The 17,829-nt window shown below is 56.0% G+C and overlaps 2 protein-coding genes across 2 annotated transcripts; one reads left to right on the top strand and one right to left on the bottom strand.

The window, feature by feature from the left end:
* Nucleotides 1–268: 268 nt before the first annotated feature.
* On the bottom strand, nt 269–1,777 carry LOC119707569 (cytochrome b-c1 complex subunit 9). Its single transcript, XM_038152771.1, has 2 exons — nt 1,601–1,777; nt 269–505 (listed from the first exon to the last, which is right to left on the bottom strand). The coding sequence occupies exons 1-2, from the start codon at nt 1,739–1,741 to the stop codon at nt 467–469; spliced, it is 180 nt and encodes a 59-aa protein (XP_038008699.1). The 5' UTR covers nt 1,742–1,777; the 3' UTR covers nt 269–466.
* Nucleotides 1,778–1,813: 36 nt separating this feature from the next.
* Nucleotides 1,814–16,900, top strand: ZMAT5 (zinc finger matrin-type 5). The gene is made up of 6 exons (XM_038152770.1): nt 1,814–1,948; nt 6,750–6,972; nt 7,347–7,409; nt 7,843–7,923; nt 14,095–14,206; nt 16,668–16,900. Exons 2-6 carry the CDS (start codon nt 6,846–6,848, stop codon nt 16,795–16,797), a joined length of 513 nt encoding a protein of 170 aa, XP_038008698.1. The 5' UTR covers nt 1,814–1,948; nt 6,750–6,845; the 3' UTR covers nt 16,798–16,900.
* Nucleotides 16,901–17,829: the final 929 nt, after the last annotated feature.

The raw sequence follows: 17,829 nt of genomic DNA, 5'->3' as shown, positions 1-17,829 counted from the left end.
TGAGCCAGCCCCTGGGGGCACTGAGTGATCCTTCTCCCTTCCCAGCCCCTTCCCTTGGCTCAGTGGGGTGGAGGCAGCTGTGACCCACAAACCTGACATCACTCCTGCTCCTCCAGCCATGGGAGGCTTTCAAACCCATTTCAAGATGTTGTGATTCCTGACAGTGCCTTGGAACCCAGGAACAGGGCTGTTGTTAAAGATTCTCCACCTCCCAGAGAAGGAGGAAGCACAGAGAGGGCAAAGGCTGAGTCAGGTGAACACACAGACACAAGGGAGGACCAGGAGTTTTATTTGAACACAGTAAGTGGAGTACAGCAGCAGAACTCCTCGAGTCCATCTGGCTTCACATGGTATCAGTTGGTGGCTCGGAGTTGTTCCATCAGGAATCCATTCCCAGTTTCAGGAGGCTGAATCCATCCCTGCAGTGCCTGTTGCCACCCCAGGCTGGCTCCTGCTGCTGAGCTGCTCAGTTCTCATACTTGTGCTTGATGTGCTTCCACAGTTTCTGCATGCAAAACAAGCAGGAAAAAGAAAAAACCAAACCAAGATGTTTTAGGCAGCTTCTCAGTGGGGTTGGGACAACAGAATCCTAAATGCAAATTATCCTGCCTGGGGAGGTGATGGAGTCCTGCACTGCATCTGGGGGATACAGGGATGCACATGGGGGCTCCTGGCTTCTAATCTGGACAGGGGGGAAGCTGCAGAGATTCCCCTTCCCCTGTTCTGCTCTGGATTAGTGACCCAGAGACACTGGCTTGAATTCCCACCCAGACGAGGGATGCAGTTCTGCTCCTGCACATAAGGGATGCACAGAACAAGCATGGAATCATGGAATGGTTGGAATGGGTCTTAAAGCTCATCCAGTGCCACCCCTGCCATAGCAGGGACACCTCCCACTGTCCCAGGCTGCTCCCAGCCCCAGTGTCCAGCCTGGCCTTGGGCACTGCCAGGGATCCAGGGGCAGCCCCAGCTGCTCTGGGCACCCTGTGCCAGGGCCTGCCCACCCTGCCAGGGAGCAATTCCCAATTCCCAATATCCCATCCAGCCCTGCCCTCTGGCAGTGGGAAGCCATTCCCCGTGTCCTATCACTTCAGGCTCTTGTCCAAAATCCTCTTCTCATCTCCTGGAGCCTCTGCAGGCCCTGAACGGGGCTCTAAGGTCTCCCCCAGTCCTGCCTCGCTATCCTGCAATCATTATCCCCTCACTGCTATACTTAGAAACCTAAGGACGACTTGACCCCTTTTACCCGAGGTTCACGCTGGGGATACCCAAGGCCACCAGCCCTTATCCCCTTCCTCTGCCGTGGGCAGAGCGGCCAAGCCGGGGGCTTACAGAGCACAAAAGCGGCTCCTTCTCCTCCTCCCGCTCCCCCTGCCTTGCACGCCCCTTCCAAGCGGCCAGAGAAGCCCAAGGACGCCCCCAAGCCCGGAGCACCGAGCGCCACGACAGCCGCGGAGGCCCTCGGGGGCGCTGCCCCTCAGCGAGCGCTGGGCCGAGCCGCGGGCCCGGGGCTGCCGGGGCGCGGCCCAGCGGGGCCGGCCTGACCTTCAGCGCTGGGCCCGCGCCCGGGCGGCCCCGGCGGCGCTTACACAGCCCTTACCCCCTCGTTGAGCTGCTCGAAGAGCGCGTCCGCGCCCTGGTCGAAGGCGCGCTCGAAGAGCACCGCGCCCAGCACGATCGACAGCGCGAACGTGGAGCTGCGGCGGAACAGCGAGCCGTACACCTGCCGCAGCAGCACCATCTTGCCTGCGCGCTCCGCGCCTGCGCCGCGCCGCGAGGGCTGCTGGGGGGTGTAGGCGGTGCTCAGTAACTTGTGCAGCGCGCCCAGCGCCCGTGGGGCATGCTGGAAGTTGTAGGCCACGAGCTGTGCTCTTTGCGATCTGCGCATGCGCCGTTGCCGTAGGGCATTGTGGGAGCTGTAGGCGGCGCGGCGCGGGCCTGGCCAGAGGTGGGTGAGCGTGGCGGGGGTCCCGGTGAGGGGTCCCGGTGAGGGGTCCCGGTGAGGCTCCGCTCGTCCCGTCCCTCCCGCCTTATCCTCAGCGGCCTCCGCTGGGCAGCCCTGGGACTGTGCGGTGAAACCGGCCCGGCCGTGCCGGGGCCAGGGGGCGGCGGGGCGGGAGGGCTGAGGGGGCAGAGACACCCCGGGCCAGCCCTGCCCTGCCCTGCCCTGCCCTGCTCGGGGGTCCGGCCAAGGGTGACAGGGACAGGAAGGAGGCTGCGGTCACTGCCCTCCGGAAGGTGGGTGGGAGGGGATTTGGGGTGCTTTTAGGCGTTGGAAAAGGTGATTGGTGTCAGTGTCGGGGGAGTGGAAGAGGCGTGTGGCGCTCATGAATCATGGAATGGTTTGGGTTGGAAGGGAGCCTGAAGCTCATCCAGTGCCAGCCCTGCCATGGCAGGGACACCTCCCACTGTCCCAGGCTGCTCCCAGCCCTGTCCAACCTGGCCTTGGGCACTGCCAGGGATCCAGGGGCAGCCCCAGCTGCTCTGGGCACCCTGTGCCAGGGCCCGAGGACCTCTGACAGCCGCTCCAGAGGCCTCGGGAGCAGTGGGACCTGGCCCCGTGTGGCAGAACAAAAGTGGGAATGTTCCCATTTGCTGCCCTCTCTTCGTGTTTCTCTTTTTAACCTCAGTGAGAGCAGAGCAGCCCCAGGGTGGCTCTAGCACAGGGAGGAGAGAGGTAAAATTGAATTTAGGAAGGCAGCACAAACAGGGGCAGGACAGGGGAATCCTAACACGGAGGCTGTTTCCCCACAGGGCTGCTGTTAAACGAGTATCCATGAAGTTCCAGAGCAGACCCTCAAGAGACTGTTGCTGCTCTGTTTTTTGTTTGTCCCACCCCCTCAGAAGTAGCACAAGGTCTGGTTGCAGAGTATTTTCTTCTGATTTCTTCATACTTTTTCCCTCATGCAGTGACAGTGGGGATCTGTGGGATTTTTCTAGGTTAGGACAAGACCTCTGCTTGTTCTGGAAACCTGGAAGGTGCCTGGCACATTCCTGTGTTGTGTTACTCCTTAGGAACCCCAGAATATCCCGAGTGGGATGGGACCCACAGGGATCACTGATCCAGCCCCTGTCCCTGCCCAGACCCCCAACAACCCCACCCTGGGCATCCCTGGCAGCGCTGGCCAAAGGCTCCTGGAGCTCTGGCAGCCTCGGGGCCGTGCCCATTCCCTGGGGAGCCTGGGCAGTGCCAGCACCCTCTGGGGGAAGAACCTTGTCCTGAGCTCAGCCTGCCCTGCCCTGGCCCAGCTCCAGCCGTGCCCTGGGTGCTGTCCCTGGTCACCGCAGAGCAGAGCTCAGAAAAACTCAATTTTTATTTTTGAAATGTAACTGCTCTGGATTATCTAACACAAGTCCCTCCAGCTGCCCATTAATTGCAGCTACCAGGATGGTTTGTGTGTGGTCAGGTTGGTGTTGACCCCAAATCAAGCTCTGGATTCCCAGTGGAAGCTCTCCCTACCTGTGGCAGGGATTGGGATGAGATGAGCTTTAAGGTCCCTTCCAACCCAACCATTCCATGACAGGACACAGGGAATGGCTCCCACTGCCAGAGTGCAGGGATGGATGGGATATTGGGAATTGGGAATTGTTCCCTGGCAGGGTGGGCAGGCCCTGGCACAGGGTGCCCAGAGCAGCTGGGGCTGCCCCTGGATCCCTGGCAGTGCCCAAGGCCAGGCTGGACACTGGGGCTGGGAGCACCTGGGACAGTGGAAGGTGTCCCTGCCATGGCAGGGGTGGCACTGGATGAGCTTCAGGGTCCCTCCCAACCATTCCATGATTCCATGGTTCCTCTGGGTGGAATGGAAAGCAGCATCTGTGCCTCTGTCATCGGGAAGGTGCTGGCAGGCTCTGCTGCCATTCCAAGTCTCCCTGCAGATCTGAGCCCATTTAAATTGGCAGCTGAGTATCAGACGCCTGACACTTGGATTTAATTAATTCACATCTGCCTGGGTACCCGAAGTGGCTGGAATGGCCCCGAGCTCGGGCTGTGAGAGAGCAGGAAATTGAGGTCAGGGCCCAGCAGCAGCGCCCGGGGCGGGCGTGGAGAGCAGCGGCTCCCCTGGACCAGAGCAGTCTGTGCAGGAGCCTGTGCCCCTGCCGGGTCCCCTTCCTCCTCTGCCGGTGACACGCCCCGAGAGGCAGAGAGAGAATCTGCAGCTGGCACGGAGCGGCGCGGGGTGTTCTGGCAGCAGCTGGAGCAGGGAAAATGTGGGATGGTGCCCAGGAGATCTTGGCTGGACTTGTCCCAAGCCCCTCTTGTCACCTTCGAGGTGCCTCGCAGCAGGGTGCTGCTCACCTGGCACAGCATTGCTGTTACTCTTTCATACAACATAAAGCCCTGGGTTGTTGGGGGTTTTTTTTATTATTTTTAATTTGCATTTATTCAGGAAGACTTTTAAGCTGGCACAAAGCCTGGCTGGAAGCATTTATGGCTGCGGTGGGCCCAGGTCTGAGTGCCCTGATTCAGTTGCAAATCAGGGGCTGGAGATGCTGAGAGGAAACGGCCAGGCTGAGGCAGTTCTTTATAGAACAGCTACATTTACTTTATTTCATAATGACTAAGATGGATTTAATTAGGAACCATCTCTGTTTTCAGCTGAATAATGCTCTTTGTTTACTGCTGGAGCCGTTTGGGGAGATGGAAATAGGTTGGTGCTGCTCAGAAGCAGCTTTTGACTCCTCTGGACTCACAGAGTGCTGGGAAGTGCTGGTGTTGCAGAGAGTTGGCAGAACCCAGCAAGGCATCCGTGCAGTGGAATCCTTGGAACGATGGGGATGAGTGTTGGGTATAATCACTGAAGGGGAAAGTCTCAGGGAGAATCTGATACCTCTCTAATTGCTTTTTACAATCCCTCCGTCCCCTGCAATGGGAATTGCTCGGAGAATCTGGGAGCGGGCAGCCGTGGGGTGTGGGATCTGGAGTCTGTAGGAGCTTTCTGCCCTGGTTGTTGGGGGAGGAGGGGGAAGGAGCTTCTGCAATTATTGCTGTTGGAGTGATGAAAGAGAAAGTTTGAAATACGATTTCAAAGGCTGGCTGCTGCTGGGCTTCCGCAGGCAGAATTCCCTGGGAGATCTCTGGAAACTTGTGTGGGACCACTGCAGAATCTCATTTGTTTTCCCTGTCTGCAGCATTCTCTTCTGCAGAGATGGAGTGCAGGAGCCAGCAGCTGAGACAGGGACAATTTTGTGTCACCAGGAACTTTGGGAGACTATGGAATAACATGTGGAACAGGGATTTTTCGGTATTTAAAAGCATTGTTCCCCCTGAATTCCAGCATCCTCACCACAGTGCTGCAAACCTGGCTGCAAAACTCAGGGATGCAGAGGATGAGGGAATTTATGGCTCCGTGCTCATTAAGCAGTGCTTGGGTTTGGATTCTTGGGCTGGAGGAGGACGACTTCAGACCTCAAGCCCTGCAGAGCTGGGTTGGGATCAGCCCAGGGCATGGGGGATTTGGGGTCCCAGCACACACAGCTGGGGCATGGCCAGCCCTCACCCCCCCAGAAGGAACCTCAACACGAGATTTCCAGTTCACTTGGAATATCTGAACATTTTACCTTCAGTGTGGAGGTTTTCAATCCAATATTAAAAATCTCAGAAGGTCTTCCCATGGAGTGCAGCTTTGCTTTAACTTGTGGTGTGAGGCCTCGGAGATTTCCAGGGGTTTGATTTTGAAGCAGCAGTTCTCCTGGGAGCAGGGGAGGGAAGGGAATGTGGTGCTGGTACTCCTGCTGGGAGGGATGTCTGGCAAGAGGCTTGGCAGCCCTGAGCTGGGCACGCTGGGCTCTGAGGGGTTGCCTGGTGCTCTGCTCTTCGTGCTAAGCCGGGGGAATCGGCCAGGGGGCTGTGATTGATTCTGGACCCGTTTTATTTATGAAATCTTTATTTCTTTGCTGGTCTCTGTGCCACTTTTTAAATGCATTCAGCTGTCAAAGTGTCAAAACCTGGAGAATTGCTGTTGGAGTTTATCTCCCAGTCCATCCATCTTTGCCATTCATCAGGCGCCTTTATATCCCTCGGGAGAGAGCTTGCAGCTCTTTCAGGGTGTTTGTTGCACCTCCAGCAGGGACATCCGATGGGGACAGGTGCCTGAAGGATAAAACTCAAGCTGATCTCACCTGCACTGACAGTGGCAGGCCCAGCACTGGTGGGAGCTCCCAAATTCTGTTCTGATCTTAGTGCTGTACTCAGAGCACACACCTTGGTGCCATAGGCTGGGGAGGATGAGGAGAGCAATCCATGATGTCTAGGAAAAAAACGCTGGCTCAGTGGCTTGTAGGAAATATGTCCTGTAGTGTTTATAACACAGCTGCCCACCCGCAGGTGAGATCAGCTTCTGTTTTGTCATTGAGGATGAAATGAGCTTTGCTGAGTTTTTTCCTTACTTTGCAGAGATGGATACTGGGGAGTTTCCTTCCTCTCTTGTATCAGCTCGTGGAGGTTGTGGTCAAAGGTCTCCAGGACCTCCAGCTCCTCCTGTTTGCACCTTGGATGGTTTGTGCTGCACCTTCCCTGGAGCCTGTGGCTCTCTGTTTTCTGTGCTCTGAGCTCGGGCAAGGAGAATCCTTCCAGCAGAGCTGTTGCTGCTTTGGGTGACAGAGATAAATGCAGATCAGGTCTTTTCTCCTGTGTACAGGCAGCAGATCCTGCCCCAGCAGTCTGTGATGGACAAGGACATAAACTGTTGTGTCTCACCTCTTTCTCTGTCTGCCAGCCCCAAGTGATTTGAGTTCTCCTTTGGAAGCAGGCGCTGCAAATCCTGGATCCTCCATTCCCATGGCTGAGTGCCAAGGAGCTGCCTGCTGACCCCAGGACATGCTGATGCTGTTTTGCCAGCAGAGAGATGGGCAAAAGGTACTTCTGTGACTACTGTGACAGGTCCTTCCAGGACAACCTGCACAACAGGAAGAAACACCTCAATGGAGTGCAGCATCTCCGGGCTAAGAGAGTCTGGTACGACTTATTCCGAGGTGGGTGCTCCCAGCTGTCTGCCACTCCCTGCCTGGGACTGGGGAGGTGATGCGTGGAGGGGAGTGGGAAGAGAAAATAGATCAGCACTGCTGGTTTATACACTGTGTGCCAGCGGTTTGAGCATGTGATGCTGCTGAATCAGGCAGTCACAGGGGTGAAACCCTTGTGTGTGGCTCTGGCCTGTCTCAGCACGCAGTTCCAGGTGTGTTAGTGCCAGCCTGAGGAGTGCAGTGGGAGTGGGCTAAACTGGCTGTGAAACCATTGCCTGCGTGTCCCTCCGCTTCCTCCTGCTCCCTGACCAGTGTGGGACTGGACGTGATGGGATTTTGCTGTGCCCAGGATCTTTATCTGGCTTCATCCCTTGTCTCCCCAGATGCTGCTGCAATCCTGCAGGAAGAGCAAACCAAGAAACCTTGTCGGAAGTTTCTGCAAACAGGTGAGGAGATCTAAGGTGGAAAGAAGTGCCTGGGCTCCGGCAGCTCCCTCCAGAGCCAGCCCAGGGCTGGAGGGAGGGGCTGGGCCTGTGTCTGGCATCCAGGTGGGATGGATCCTGGGTTTGCTTGCACAAGGACCTCCTCGGGGTGGTTCTCATGGGGACTCTGGCTTTTCCCAGAATTATTAAAGTTGGAAAAAACCTTTAAGATTACCGAGTCCAAATGTCAGCACAGCACCACCATGTTCATCATTAAACCATGTCCCCAGGTGCCCCATCCACAAACGTTTTTGAGCACTTCAGGGGTGGTGACTGCACCACTTCTCTGGGCAGCCCATTCCAAAGCTTTACAACCCTTTCTGTGAAGAAATATTTCTCAATATCTAATCTAGAGAATTTTGAGACTGATTTTTTAAATCTCACTATTTCATTCCAGGACAGTGTGATTTTGGGTCCAACTGCAGATTTTCCCACATGACAGAGCAGGACCTGGAGAAGCTCAGTGCCCAGGTTCAAGGTGAGTCCTCCAACAAGGCAATGTCTGAGGATCTCCTTGGAGGGGGAGTTGCTGCAGGGAGGTGTGAGGGGTTGTGCAGGCTGTGATCCCTTGCTGCCTGCATGGAGCCAGCCAATCCCTCCTGCTTCCCAGTGCTGTGTGAGCCTGGAAGTGCTGCAGTTTGTCATATGCTCCCTGCTCTCGAGCTGCTGGCACAGACACAAACCTGGAGCTGAGCAGTGCTGTTACCACTTGGCAGCAAGAGTTTGGAGTGGCCTTCCTGAGCCCTCGGGGTTTTGTTCAGTCAGGGAATAAAAACTGTCAGCAGCAGAGGGCACTGGTACATCACATCCCCTTAAATTTATGGATTTGATTTCCCCCCACCTTGCTGCTATTACCAGGGAGCTGCTGCTTCAACCCGTGGGAAGAGCTGGTGGGAAGAGCTGTCCTGCTGTCGGGCTGTGAAAGGGGTCCTGGATCCAGAAACAGCCTCTGCTTGGGTGGCTTTGGATGGAAGTGAAGCGTGGGCAGAGGGTGGATGGCAGCTGCTCCCTGCTGGGAGCCTGCAGGGCACTTTTGAACTTTCTCATTCTGGGACTACCATTCTTGGAACTACTTTTCTTTTAGGGAAAAGAGGTGGTAGCTCTTTTCTCCACAGGAGTCATTACTTTAGTGGTTAAAGAAAATCACAGAATCACAGACTGGGCTGGGTGGGAAGGGATCTTAGAGCTCATCTCACTCCACTAGGGAGTGGGACACCTTCCACTAGACCAGGTTACTCCAAGCCCCATCCAGCCTGGCCTTGGACACTGCTGGGGAGTGAGTGAGGTGTTGGTGAGAACTTGTGGAATGGTTGCAATCCCCACTGGAGATCGTCTAATCCTCACCATGCTGAAAGAGGGTGAACTCAAGCAGGGTGCTCAGGGCCACGTCCAGTGTGTTTCAAATATCTCAAGGCTGGAGATTCTGTGGATGACCTGATCCAGTGTTTGACTGGGTTCATAGCAAAAATGTGTAATTTTTTGAATATTTAAATAGAAATTCCTGACGAATACTCCCGTATTTTGGGTTGTGCCCATTGTCTCAGTACTGGGGAGCCCAGCAGTGGGTACAGCACCCAGATGTGGCCTCACAGTGTGGAGCAGAGAAGGATTCCTTCCCTAGCCTGCTGTCCCAGTGCAGCCCAGCTTGGAGCAGCTCCCGTGCCCGCATCCTCGCTGGAGCCAGCTGTTGTTTTGCCGAGAGTCTGGCGAAGCCAGGCTGAAGTGTTGGAAGTGTGGGATGTGAGAGGGGGGTGTGCATGGGGCAGAGCCTCTCCTGGCCCTCAGAGGGTTCTCGTTTTGGGAGGGAGAGCTCAGGGGAGCCAGGGGGAGGCAGGCAGGCAGCACAGAGCTATTCCAGGCCGTGCTGAGTCAGTGAGAGCCCCGAGGTGACTCTGAATCAATCTCTGAGCACCGCCAGCAGTCGATAGAGCCACGGTGGGGATGGAGTGCTCCAGCCCTTCCCAGAGTCGCCTTCCAGCCAGAGCCTCTCCCTGACCCCTCTCTGCTGGGCTCCCGAGGGTGCACAGAGTGGCAGCACAGGAGCCTCTGGCATTTCCAGGCACTGGCTGCTCCTGCAGGAGAAGTGGGAGCTCTCTGGAGCAGAGCAGGGAGGGCTGGCAGCTCCTCTGCGCTCGGGCAGCTTTCCTTGCCAATTACACTTGTTATTGAGTATTGACTTGTGTCAAATGGGTCGGTGTACGTGCAGGATTGGCTGCTGAGAGCCAATTCCAGGGAGATTACTGGGAAGCCTTGCATTTGTGCTCCGGAGTCAAACATTTCATTTACCAATTAGCCCTGAAGGAGTGATGGCCAGGGGACAGGGGGTGCTTGGTTGGAGAGTTCAATCCTGCTCACCTCTCTCATGGTGTGGTTTCGTGCATCACACAGGCTCCAGCTCTGATCAGAGAGTTTGGAGGGATTTGGTGCAGGGAAAAGCTCAGCAGGATTTGGTGGAGGAGAGGGACAGCCTGTAACAGACAGGATGGAAGGATCAGACACTGACTGGTGAGTCATGGGGGCGTCCCAGCCCTCCTTCAGCTGCCAAAGCACCCTTGTCTCAGGTGCTGGGGCTGAGGAGGGCAGAGTTGAGGGCAAGCTCGTAGTGGCAGGGTGTGTAATTCACACAGGACCCTCCGTCAGTAATATCCCACATGCATTCCCACTCAGGATCTCTGAGCCATGAGCCATCCCAAGCCACAGCCAGCAGGATTGGAGCAATCTGGACCAGGCTGCCTCTCACTGACCCAGCTGGGAGATTTTGGCAGCTTTGGAGCTGGGGGTCATCAGGGATTTGAGATGAGCCGAGAGGCTGGAAGCTCCAGAGCTTTCCCAAGCCAGGGGGGACCATGCTGGGGCTGGCCAGGCTGGTGTGGGACACTTTCCTGGTGGGCCCACAGTGCTGCTTAACCCCCCCTTTCCTCAGCTCTGGTGCAGGCAAAGCTTTGTCTGACTTTTTTTTAACCCATCTAAACCATGATGACACTTTTTTATCATGTAAATATTGAACTTGTCCCTGAGTCCCTGTGGGTATTTGGCATTGGTAGCTCTGTGTCCGTGAACTCACCTTGATAATGAAGTATTTTTGTCACAGCCAAAGGAAACGTGACATTATCCTTAACACTTGGCCCTTTTAATGCTGTGAGTTCACCCTGTAGTTTGTGTAAGTTTTGTGGGTTAAGTAGGAAAATTTCTGGATGATTCCATGTTCTAGAACAGCTTGGAGCCTGGCCTACTTTGGCATCAGCATCTCTGCACCCTGTAGAATATCCTCATCAAGAAGCAACAGTTTACACCTTCAGCAGGGAGGGAGCTCATATTCCCAGCTGTTCCCCCATCAAAGCATTAGCCTTCTGCATCTGCTGCATCATTCATCAGCCAGACACTTCCAGGCTGTCATTTTAAGTACAGTCGTGTCAGGAAAAGTCACTGTCAAATTGCCATCTCCTTGCTCAGAGTTATTGGCTCCCCGCTAATCCGTGTCCCTGGTGCAGGCAGCATCGACCTGGCTGGGCTCTGGTGGCTCCAGCCAGCCAGGGCTGCCAGAGGAGGGCACAGCTGGGGAGGGTTTGCAGGATGTCCATGAGGTTGCAAGGATCTGAGGGCCCTGCTGGGGTGGCTGGAGCCCACTGGTTTAACTGGGCGGGGAGCGGGAGGAGCGCTCACGCTGGGCTGCAGGGCGGTCGCTGGTTTGCCTGCTCCAATTGCAGGGGCTCCTCAGCCTCATCTCAGCCCTGCTCTGGTGCTGGTCTTGTGCTCTGGAGGACTTGGGGCTCCACATCATCCACCAGGGAGGCAGCTGAGGGATTTCATGTGCATCTCTTTGCTGTGTGGGAGCTGAGGGATTTCCAGTGCATTGCCTTGCTGGGTGCTCCCCCTGCAAGTACTGGCAGGTTCCATCTCTCACACAGCAGTGCCTTTGTTAAGAATAAAGCCCATGAGGAGAGAAGATAAATGTGGACCCTGCTCTGGCATCATTAGAGGCACTTCACAGCTACAGATGCTCTTTCAATTGGCTGTAATTAGACTTTGAAGCAAACACCACAGTGAGGAGGAGGAGGGGCGAAGCACCTTCACACCTGTCCGGCTGCACGGGCACCTGTGGGGAGCAAGGGCTGGTAAAGACCTTTCAGAGCTGCTTCTTGGAATAGCTGTTGGCATTCAGGGAGCATTTCCAATTTCAGGGTGTGTTTGGTGGTCCCTGGATGGGATGTATGTGCTCCAGAGGGACATGGGTATCATCAAGGTGGGCAGAGCTGGAGAGCTGCCTGTCCCTGCTGCCACATTTCTGAGCCTAAGGTTTGGACTGCTCCAGCAGCTCCTGCAGCTGTGAGAACAGGGAAGACAGCTGGATGTCTTTCTGATGTGGGTATGTGGGGCCTCATTTGGGGCAGTGTGAATCCAGAGTGGTTCCACAGCATCCAGTGAACTTTTCTGGCTGGGACCATGAGCTGTGGCTACTCCATCCCTGGTGTGGTACCTTGGGGCTCCCTGCTCTGAGCAGAGGAGCTTGAACTGTTTATGCTGTGTTCTCTGTTGGGGCTGGGAGTTGGATGAAGAGGAAATAGCAGTGGTACAGAGAGGTGGGAGAGATTCTCCATGATTTTCTGCCCTGCCTCATTGAAGCTTCTCATAGGCACTGCTTGTCTGTCCCCCTGCTGAGGTGGGATGTGCTCAGGAGGTGGAAGAACATGGAACAAAGGGAAATAAGGTGCTCGAGGTTGCCAGATGAGTCTAACCCTGAGTGTGAGCAGTGCCCAGTTCTCCAGGCTGAGCTTCTTGCCTGCCCATCTCCCCATGCCTGCCATCTCTCTGGCCAGCTGGTTGACCCCAGGTAGCTCTGCTGGGGCTTTGATCCCTGGGAACAGCTGTGGGAGACTGGGACATTGCTGTCTCCAGCCCTCTCGGCGGGCTCAGAGCAGCAGCCAGACCACAGCGGGTTTGGTGTGGTGGCACTGGGCACATTGTCACCCCGCCCAGCAGCAGCAGCTGAAAAGGCTGGATGACAAATTATCCATCTGGCTGCTCATTGTGTAGCACATCCCTGCCATCCTGATTTAGTATTCAACAGGCAGATGAATAATTGGTTGCCACCAGTAGGATGAAGTGATCCTTCACTCTGCCCAAGCACTATTAATTTCACACCCTGTCTGCAAAGGTATAATATTTTCCTTAAAACATGTGACATATGGTGGGTGGGTGTGGAGCAGGCTCCTGAGGGGCACGGCTGCAGATGCCTTGATCCCTAAATGGGATCAGGGATCCCCCAGAAGGATGGATGAGCAGGGCTAAGGGAATGACACACAGCTGCCTCTGCTTCCTTTTTATTGTCACCAGTATTTGGTTGTCTGAGTTCCCTGTTCTGTTAGGTGGGAAGTTTCCACTAGGCTGGCGCTGGGATTGCTGGGAGCGTGTCCTCATCCCTGAGGTGCTGGCAGGAGTGTGGCTCTGTCAGGACTCCTGCTAGACCTGTCCAGCACCAGCTCCCTCCCTGCAGCTGGTTGGGACTGGGGAGCTTTGCTAACTGGGCAGCTGTGGGTTTGTGCCACGCTGGCCCTTCTCCCCAGGGGTGCCTGTGTGCCTCTGCCCACACAGCCCTTCCAGAGTGATTGGAGGGGTTGAAATCCTGATTCAGTAAACAGCAGAGGTTTCCTTCTGGTTTCCTTCCCCGTTCCTAACTACCATGAGAAATAGAACAAGGAGTAATGGGCTCAAACTCAAGGAGGGGACATTTAGGTTAGGTATGGGTTGGACTCAATGATCTCTCTTGAACCTGATTCTGTAATTCTCTGATTTATGGAAGAAACCCTTCCCTCTTTTGGGGTGAGGCCCTGGCCCAGAGTGCCCAGAGAAGCTGGGGCTGCCCCTGGATCCCTGGAAGTGTCCAAGGCCAGGCTGGACAGGGCTTGGAGCAGCCTGGGATAGTGGCAGGTGTCCCTGACTGTAGCAGGGGGTGGAACAGGATGAGCTTTGAGGTGACTTCCAACCAAACCATTCCATGGTTCTAAATACAAGAACTTGTCCCCTGGCTCTCTCTGCCCTGGTTCTGCCCCTGGGCTGGTGACAGCTCTGCCTGGGCTGTGCAGGGGTTGGGGACACATCAGGCAGGGAGCTCCTTAAGCAGCCCTGACAGCAGCTCTGGGATCTGTCTGCTGGCTGGAACACGCACCCGGAACTGTTCAGACTCCCCGGGCTGCCAAGGCCGCATCGATCCGGACCCTGTCCCTGTCATTTCCACCTAACAGGGCAGGGGTGGCACAGTTGCTGCTGCCAGTTGGAGGGACACAGCTCTGGAAACTGCTCAGGGCCAGCTGAGGCTGTTCCAGGCAGGGATGAGGGTGATCTGCCCCGGGGGGGAGATGTCAGACTCCCCTCAGTGCCCGAACTGCCACCGTGCTGGTTTAGCTCTTGTCCCCTGCTCTGCCTGGCTGCAGCTGTCACCAGCGATGACTCCAAGCATCAGATGGCAGGAGGGCACAGGAGGAGGAGGAGGGGCTGCCCAGGCATGGTGCACACTCTCCACCCTGTGAAATTGTGCAGGGCAATGAGCAGCAGGTTTAATGGAGTGAAAGGACAAGGGTCTGATGGCCCTTTCTCTCATGGCCCTCCCTCTGATCCAGCCCTCTCTGATCTCAATCTTTCTCTCAAGCAGGAGAGAAGAGGCTGAAGGAGCTGCAGAGGGAGGGAGCAGATATCCCACCTGGCACCATCGAGGACTGGCTGGACAAGAGAGCCCAGAGGCTGAGCGCAGCTCAGAGTAGCAGGTACTGGGTACTGGGGATCATCCAGGTGTGGGTGCAGAGGGGGATCCCACAGGAGGGCTGGGATAGGGGAGGGTGCGGGGCATCAGAGGTCCCAACACCCCAGGCAGCACTCATGAGGGGCACATGTGTGGATGCAGCCCTGCCTGCCCCACCAGGGATGTCTGCACAGGTGTCCCCGTTTGCCAGGGGACACTTTAGGAACAAGCCACAGCAGAGGCTGCCCTTGCTCTCTGCAGAGTGCACAGACACACCTGGAAGGACAGAGCTGCTGCTGGGCCGGCTCATTAACGGCCAGGGTTCAGTGTCAGGAGCCTGCTTTCATCTGTTGACAGCTCCCCCAAGCCCTGCCTGCCAGGGAGGGTGGAATTGGCTCCTCCTCACAGGATCCGTTCGGATTGGGGCGCCGGCTGTTTCCTCGCTCACCTGACTGTGCCGCAGGCTTAATGGGATGACATTTGGGCAGGTGCCAGATCTCTCTTCTGTTCTTTCTCTGTTTGTTCCCGTCCTCTCCGTGTTTGGACTGGGCAGGAGCTTCCTTCTGGTGCTTGTCTGAGCTTGTTGCTCTGGGATTGTTCTGTCCCTCAGCTCGGCTGCCCTTGGCCTTGCAGAGGTGCCCACATTCCTGCCCCCTGCACTTCACTTGCCCCATTTTGTTTGTCCTGCCTGTGAATGGCTGGAACATGGGGTGGATCAGCTCTTACAGAAGATAGCCATCACTATTCCCAGAGGAATTTCCAGACCTTCAGAACTGCTTGGTCATACCCAGAGACCTTCAGAACTTGGTCCCTGCTGCCTCCATAGCTGCACAAAACAAATTTCCAGAATTGTTGCTCTTTTTCCAGCCTCCCTCTCCCTGCAGGCTCAGAAACCATCTGCTACAGGAATTAAACACCAACTATTGGAACTTCCCTTCCTCTCTCCAGCCTTAGCAATGCCTCTCCCAATCATCTCTGTGCCCTCTAGCCCCATATTTCATGGGATTGATTTTTACCAATTTCCAAAGGAAATGGTAGAGCATGCATTTCCATTAGAAAAAGGTCCACGGCCTCAAAGCTTCTGAGATGACACAAGTTCCATGAGTGTGGAAGTGGGTAGAGGACAGGGATCCGATTAACACCTTCAGAAAGGAAATATTCTTGACCTTGCTGGCCACTGGAGAGTCCCTGTGGGACAGCCATTGAGAATGCTCCAGCTGTAGGTAAATCTTTGATAGAGCACTTGTAGCTCATGAGACCCCAGGGAATTGAGTACCAGGCAGCATCCTGCCTATTGATCAGTCCTGCTGCTCAGGAAATGCTCATTAGGTGATGGCTCAACCTTGCAGCATTCCCTCTGCTCCACATCCACCGTGTGCCTGAGCCACGGTGCTGGGAGGATGACACCAAATGTCCCTGCCCAGAGGGGCTGGTGTGTGTCCCCACGGTCCTGCCTCATCCTGGCCTCTGGAGAATCCCCACTGAGGGGATACACCTTGAGCCAAGTGACTTTGCTCTGTGTTAGCTGCCTGGAAAACGCTCCTGGAAAACTACTCCTGTAGTTGGCTCTGGGCCACGGCCCCGCAGGGAGAGGAGGGTGCTGCTTCTCCCTGGGGTTATGTAAAGGAGTTTGATTAGATTTCTTCTGGCATAACAATTAAAAAGATTCATCAGGATCGGAGGTAAAGGCCTGAGAAGCTGCAAGGCTGCTGTCAGGGCTTGTGTGAGAGAACAAATGAGCTTCCTGCACTTGGGAATTAATGGAAAAGGTGCATTTCCCATGAATTTAAACGTGCCCCGGTCAAGCTGGAGGTAAGGAAGAGATGGTTCTTGCTCCTGCACTTCACCCCAGTGTGGTGTGTGCAGCAGCCTCGACCAGTAAAGCTGAGGAGAAGGGCAGGGACAGAGTGATTCCCAGACCATGGGGTGAGGGAGAAGCCTCTTCCCTCTGCTGAAGGGTCCTCTGATGCTCACACCCCGCTGGTTTGGCAGCTCCTCCGTTTCCGAGGGGTCCTTGTCCTTTGGGAAGTGCACAGCTGGCTTGGGATTTGGGCTGCTCGGAAAGAAACATCTGCTGGTTTTGTTTGTTCTTCCAACTCAGCTGTGTGAGGAGTGGGGATGGAGGGGCTGGGACCAGCCCTGCTCCCTGCACCTGGCAGCTGTGCCTGCTGAGCCCCTCTCGGGGGGCTGTGCTGCTCCCCGCAGCCCAGACCCCCTCACCTCAGTGATCCCACATCAGTTTTCACTGGCACACGCTGTGTTAGGCTGCTTGGATATGCTGGGAATGGTCACACAACTGTTCTGCTGCTGGATTTGGGATGAGGGGGGTGAATGAACCCATTTGGTGATAACCAAAACCCTCCTCTGCTGGCCCCTTCTCTTTGGGGGCTACTGGAGGGGGCACAGGGAAGTCCAGCCCCAGCATGGCCTTGTTGTCAGACTGACACACTGCTTCTCACCTCATCCCTTTCCGTCTCCCCTCCCAGTGCTCTTCTTGAGAAACCAGCACCATTCCAGTACCCTCTGGGCTGGCCACCAGTGCAGGAGCTGCCCCCGTCCCTGCAGGCCCCCCCGCCCGGGGGGTGGCCGGTGCCCCCCAACCTGCAATGGGGCTGAGGCACCCCCAGAGCCTGGCTGGGGCTGCCTGCCTGTGCTCTGGGAAAGGGACAGGATTATTTATACACACTTTTATTTCAATAAACTCTTCCTGCTCGTTGCAGCCTCCGTGTGTCGTGTTCCTGCTGGCCCGGCAGCCTCCTGTGGGCTGAGCCACTCCCCTGCCTCTGCAACAGGGATCTGTGCTCAGCACAGCTCCAGCCCTGCACAGGGGCTGGCTGTGGTCACCTGGAGCCGACATTCCCCATTTCCTGGTGGGATCCATCCCCTCAGATCACTGCTGCCTGCTCTCACTCCAGCTCCGTGCTGGGCTCTGTGATCCAGGCTCGAGAAGGACCCAGGCTTTTAGAAATGATGTTTCATTTCCTCAAGTGTTGGTGCTGTGTTTGTTCCTGATAAATTCGGGGTGTGACCCTGCCTGGGTCCAGGGGCTGGAGCTCCCAATGGAGAGCCTGGGGAGCTTCCCTCAGCCCTGCTCCTGCTGTGCTGCAGATGAGGGGCAAGGAGGGGAAATATCCCGAGGTTGCTCCACAGTGAGAGTTTGGGTCACCTCTCCTTGCTGGTAAAGCGTGGGGTGAGGGAGGCCCTTGGCTGTCTCAGGAAGGGAGCGGGGTGCTGCAGCTCCAGGGGCAAGGGGGGATCCTGTCCAGCAGCATCCCGGGAGGCAGCTCTGGCAGTGGATTTGTCCAGGAGGGCTGTGCCCACTGCCAGAGCATTCCAGGTTTGGCTGGGCAGGGAGGTGGTGGGTCCAGATTCATGAAGAGCACAGGCAGGAGCCAGCTGCCTGTGGCCAAATCCTGCCTGGATTGCTCCAGCAGGGCAGGGCTCCCATCTCAGGACGTGATGGCAAATTGTCACAGGAGCGTCAGCCCCGTCCTGGGATGTGGCTGACAGGAGCAGGGACTGGATGTGACAGCAGCCTGGAAACAGCCTTGGCTGCAGCCTGGGTGAGTTCTAGGTCCAACTAGAAAATGTTTTTTATCCTTCCAGGCAGGAGCCCTGGGCTTGCTGGAGAGCAGGAGCACAGGGCTT

This window comes from Motacilla alba, chromosome 15 (assembly GCF_015832195.1).
Source record: "Motacilla alba alba isolate MOTALB_02 chromosome 15, Motacilla_alba_V1.0_pri, whole genome shotgun sequence".
NCBI classification, from domain to species: Eukaryota; Metazoa; Chordata; class Aves; order Passeriformes; family Motacillidae; genus Motacilla; species Motacilla alba.
This window is presented reverse-complemented; position numbering and strand designations above follow the sequence as displayed.

Coding starts and splice junctions, on each gene's coding strand:
- LOC119707569 (XM_038152771.1), bottom strand. CDS start 1,741: ATGGTGCTGCTGCGGCAGGTGTACGGCTCGCTGTTCCGCCGCAGCTCC. Junction 506..1,600: donor TCGAGCAGCTCAACGAGGGG/GTAAGGGCTGTG, acceptor TTTTGCATGCAG/AAACTGTGGAAGCACATCAA.
- ZMAT5 (XM_038152770.1), top strand. CDS start 6,846: ATGGGCAAAAGGTACTTCTGTGACTACTGTGACAGGTCCTTCCAGGAC. Junction 7,924..14,094: donor GCTCAGTGCCCAGGTTCAAG/GTGAGTCCTCCA, acceptor TCTCTCAAGCAG/GAGAGAAGAGGCTGAAGGAG. Junction 14,207..16,667: donor AGCGCAGCTCAGAGTAGCAG/GTACTGGGTACT, acceptor CTCCCCTCCCAG/TGCTCTTCTTGAGAAACCAG.